The sequence below is a fragment of the Leptonychotes weddellii genome, unplaced genomic scaffold (genome assembly GCF_054177405.1).
Source record: "Leptonychotes weddellii isolate Sample4059 unplaced genomic scaffold, ASM5417740v2 HiC_scaffold_14748, whole genome shotgun sequence".
NCBI lineage: Eukaryota > Metazoa > Chordata > Mammalia > Carnivora > Phocidae > Leptonychotes > Leptonychotes weddellii.
Window position 1 is genome coordinate 1 of NW_027728465.1, and position 5,064 is coordinate 5,064.

At 56.5% G+C, this 5,064-nt stretch overlaps 1 protein-coding gene across 1 annotated transcript; it reads left to right on the forward strand.

Moving 5' to 3' along the window:
• The first annotated feature begins 207 nt into the window (after positions 1 to 207).
• TMEM229B (transmembrane protein 229B) lies at positions 208 to 4,852 on the forward strand. Its single transcript, XM_081809864.1, has 2 exons — positions 208 to 424; positions 1,189 to 4,852. The coding sequence occupies exons 1-2, from the start codon at positions 348 to 350 to the stop codon at positions 1,703 to 1,705; spliced, it is 594 nt and encodes a 197-aa protein (XP_081665990.1). The 5' UTR covers positions 208 to 347; the 3' UTR covers positions 1,706 to 4,852.
• The last annotated feature ends 212 nt before the right edge of the window (positions 4,853 to 5,064 follow it).

Sequence of the window (5,064 nt, forward strand, 5' to 3'; positions counted from 1 at the left end):
TCAGATCTGTACCTCTGAAACAAATAATGCAGTATATGTTAAGAAAAAAAAAAAAGAAGAAGATAGCAGGAGGGGAAGAATGAAGGGGGGGAAATTGGAGGGGTAGACAAACCATGAGAGACGATGGACTCTGAAAAGCAAACTGAGGGTTCTAGAGGGGAGGGGGTGGGGGGATGGGTTAGCCTGGTGATGGGTATTAAAGAGGGCACGTTCTGCATGGAGCACTGGGTGTTATGCACAAACAATGAATCATGGAACACTACATCTAAAACTAATGATGTAATGTATGGGGATTAACATAACAATAAAAAAAAGTGAAGGATATTCTGACACAGGCTACAACATGAATGAACCTTGCGGGCACTGTGCTCAGTGAAAGAAGCCAGTCACCAAAGGACAAATACTGTGTGATTCCACTTATGAGGTAACTAGAGTAGTCACATTCAGAGAGACAGAAAGTCGAATGGGGGTTGCCATGGGCTGGGGAGGAGGTGGGGAGGTAGTGTTTAATGGGTATGGAATTTCGGTTTGGGATGATGAAAAAGTTTTGGAGATGAACGGGGGGGTGGGGATGGTTGCACAATAGCGTGAATGTCCTTAATGCCACTGAACTATACACTTAAAAATGGCTAACATGGTAAATGTTAGTATATGTTAACACACACACACACACACACACACACAAGACAAATGTGATAGGTTGCTTAGAAAGATGAGTGAGGTGGAGTTGTCGGAGAGGAAGTGGAGGAAGGCATGGTGACCCCAGTGGATGGGCCTGATGAGAAATCAGCTGGCAGTCTAGAAATGGAGGTGACTGGTGGGTCAGGACAGCCAACTCTTCCATTCGACCACAGATAATCCAAAAAAAGTCTAGGCTGTGTAGGAGAGCCCTCCTTCCAAGTAGCGTTTGAGTAGAGCTGGTCAGAGGAAGCCAGTGGGACTTTGAAGTTTCTTCCCTTCCTTTCTCATGCCCACCTGGCTAAGGTAAGGAAGAGGGAATAAAGTAATGAACAGGAAATAGGGTCAAGAACAGGACCGGTCACCCAAGAGAACGGCAGAGGCAGGTTTGGAATCCCCTGGGGCCTGGCCCCGGCAGAGACTTGGGCTGGGCATGGGAGGCCAGGAGGAGGGGCCCCCTCCCTCCCTCCCCCCCTCCCTCCCTCACCTGTCTCCTCTGTGTCCCAGCAGCCGGCTCGGCAGCATGGCGTCCGCCGAGCCCCTGACGGCGCTGTCCCGCTGGTACCTGTATGCCATCCACGGCTACTTCTGCGAGGTGATGTTCACGGCGGCCTGGGAGTTCGTGCTGAACTTTAACTGGAAGTTCCCGGGGGTCACGAGCGTGTGGGCGCTCTTCATCTACGGCACCTCCATCCTCATCGTGGAGCGCATGTACCTGCGCCTGCGGGGCCGCTGCCCGCTGCTTTTGCGCTGCCTCATCTACACGCTCTGGACCTACCTATGGGAGTTCACCACCGGCCTCATCCTGCGCCAGTTCAATGCCTGCCCCTGGGACTATTCCCAGTTCGACTTTGACTTCATGGGCCTCATCACCCTGGAGTACGCCGTGCCCTGGTTCTGCGGGTCCCTCATCATGGAGAAGTTCATCATCCGCAACACCCTCCGCCTCCGCTTTGACAAGGACGCCGAGCCCGGGGAGCCCAGTGGCCGCCTGGCCCTGGCCAACGGCCACGTCAAGACAGACTGAATGGGGCTGGTGGGTGGGGCCCGGGGCTCTCTCATGGACCCAGTGGACACAGGTACCAAGCTGGTGGGGTTACATCTTCTGAACAGCACAAGCCCTGGCCGGGGACCGGCCTCAGCCCCCTAGGGCCCACACATACGCGACGCCCCCCTCACCCCAGCACCCTCCGCTGGGGGTGGGGCCGGGGGCGGGGCCAGGTGTGGGGGGCGGGGGTGCAGGTAGCGGAGGGACTCTGGGAAGGGTCTGTGGATCTCTGCTCGGCTCAGAGGCTGGCGGTCGGAGGCCTGTGGCTAAGCGGCGGCTGGACGCCCCCCCCCCCGGGTGATTTTGGAAGCAGCAGGCCCTGTCCTGGCTAAGGGGCTCTGAGAACAGGGCAGAAGGTGGGAGGCGAGGCCTGAGGAGGCTTTGGGCTGCTGCGTGGCTTCCTCCCTCTCACCTGGTTTGGGTGGGCTTTGGCTGGTTCCATTAGGCAATATTCAGGTGCTTGCTTGCAACCAATACCTCCCCGGGGGCCTGCTGAGCTGCAGCCTAAGGAGAGACTGGGCAGCCGGGAGGCTGCTTGACGGCAGTGTTGGCGTGCAAGGGCTGGAGGCCTTCCCCTGGCTCCTCTCCCCTCCCCCAGGGCTCTGCCGCTCCCTTGGCCTTCAGGGGCCCCCCGGTGCTGGATTCCCACCAACCTTGGGCTTTTGGAGGTTTCAATCCCTGTGTGTTCGGTGGCGTTTCCCCCTTTTCTCTCTTATTTTCAAGGCCTTTACCACTAGCAGCCCCTTTATCCATGTCAGTCACCACACCCGCCCCCTTCCCCGACTCCCTGGCCAACACAGCAGCTGCCAGAGATGGACCCTGAGACGGACCCTGCCCACCCTCTTGCGGCCTTTCCCCCACTCTGTCTGCTGCCTGATGACTGGGAAGTCCCCCTTTCACACCTCTCCACCTGTCTGGCGGGCTGTGGCAGTGCCCCCTCCCCATAGTGGCCCAGCTGAAATGGGATGATACCCTCCCCAACATAGTCAGGCCAAGATGCACCCCCTCAGATCCACAGTGGGGACCTAGAGACCAATCAGTTTAGTGGAGTTGCGGGGGCAAGGGGAGAAAGCATTCGGTTTCTTTTCAAGCCAGTCAGAGTCAATAGAGCTTTCTAGGGGATGGAGGGGCCGGCATCCAGTGTTGGAGACCCATGGAGGATGAGTGAGAGAGAAAAAGAAAACAGCCTTTCAGCTTTGGGAGGGTCTTTGGAGCATCCTTAGTGGGAAGGGATCAGCTGGTCCTGCCATAGCCCCAGGCCCTGCAGCAAAACCCCCTCAGGGCTACCCCCCATCCCACCCCTCCCAAGCAAGGCTCACCCTTTGAGCTTACTCCTTAAACAGTATTGACCCTGCCGTGCTCACGGGCCTTGTCATCTCGGTTGCCCCGCCTCCTCTGTGATGGGTCCCTTGCTGGCAGTGGACAGGTGAAATCCTCACTCCAGCCCACTTCTGGCTCTGCCCCCACTCCTCAGAAGGCAGCCTTTGCCATGGTACATGGTCTCATCTTGACCCCACTAGGACTCTTAGATAGAAATTAGCCTTTCCCGTTTTATAGATCATTAAAAAATGGTAATACCACCTGTGGAGAGAAGCTCCTCTTCCTTGCTCTGCTGCTCCACCTAGACTGTGCAGATAGCACCAGCCAGGATGTGAGCCAGGGCTGATGGGCTGGGGATGGGCAGGATTGGGAGAAAGGCTAGGAGACTCTGCCTTTGACAGGGTTGTTTTGTGCAGTTGACCCTGTCCAGGACAGGATGAAGGGCATTTCCCAGCCTCTGTGTCCTGGCCAGGCTCCTCAAATCCAGGCATGAACTACATTCTGCAGGGGCCAGACCTACCTTCGATTTTACTGTGGCCCCAATTCCAGGGCTTTGGGGCATCCAGGGATTCGGGTTTCCATCTACAGGTGGAAGGGATTCCAGAGGAAAAGTATTGTCTGGATTCTCTGTCCCCTCTGGGAAATTATTTCCTTGGCCCTGTCCTCAAACTCTGTGATATCTGTTTTCTGGACCCCAACACCCTTCCAGGCCCCTCATGTGGGCCCCTAGACGACACCACTCACCTTTGATCTCTCCTCCCATGACCGAATCTGTGGTCAGCTTGTTGATGTCTGCCAGCGTAGGGCCTCCATGATTCTCAGCCAGAGCAAGCCCCCCTATGGCCCATCAGGTCTGGCCACTGCAGATGTTGCCCCATGGGCATTCCCTGGCACCATCTTTTCTCTGGGCCCTACAGACTCCCAAGGATGGGAGGTCCTGCAGTGAACCTGCCTGCCTGATACATGCAGAGTGCTGTTTTTCTGCTTCATCCAGGTGCCCCATGGCTCTTTCTGTCCCTCATAGGGCCCAGAGTCCCCAGCAAAGGGAGGCAACAATCCAGGGCTTGAGCTCAGGGTCTGCAGGCTCAGAATTCACCCGGGGTAGCCCAGACTTCAACACTTGCTTGTTTGGGTATCTTCAGGGCCCTCATCCCTTAGTGCCCGGGCACCCTAGCTCTGCCAAGCCTTGGGGGTGCTGGCAGGAAGAGTCTGCTGTGAACCTCTGGTGTCCTGGATCTCTCTCCACTGGACAGGGCAGCATCTCTGAGTCACTTATGGATGGCCATAAGCTGCCCTGCATGGTTGAACCGCTTCTGAGGTCTGCTAGGCATCCTGTCCCTTGTGCCCTGTCCCCTCTGTTGCCAGTGAGTCACAATGGCCTGTGCTTATCTACAGCAATAATACATAGGGAGTGCCCATGAAATCCTCTTGTCCTAGTCCCTCACTCTCTGCATGGGTCTTGGGGAGGCAGTGCTGAGTGGGTCAGTTCCTGAGAACCTGCATTTAGGAAGCTCTGGGCCGTGCAGACATCATCATGGGGAGTGCAGAAAGGAGAGATGCCCGGCCCCGGAGCTATGGCTAAGGCAGCGAGGGTACCTTCCACCCTGACACCACCCCAGACCCGGAGGAGCTGCAGGTCCCGGCACTCCCACTTCGAAGTGGGCGGGACTGTCTCCCAACTGCAGCAGCTCTTCAGGACACGTGACTGGTTTGTGCGCCCATCGCCTGCTCTGTCTCCATCGGTCTCTTTGTCTCTTCCTTTTCACATTCGTGCACATCAAATATACTGGTGTTTGTGTTCCAGGACTGGCTCTGATCCATCTCTGTTTCTTCTATTTTGGAGCCCCTTTTCTAGGGGCTGCTGGAGGCCAAGCCCTTCACACTGGGTCGCGCTGCTGACGTAAACCAAGAGGACTGTTGGGTGGAGCCACCCCGTGGGGAGGGCAGGTGGTACTCCCTGACAGTCCTTTTCACCGTCTCTGCTCTGACCATCTCAGTAACCAGAATTCTCCACCTAA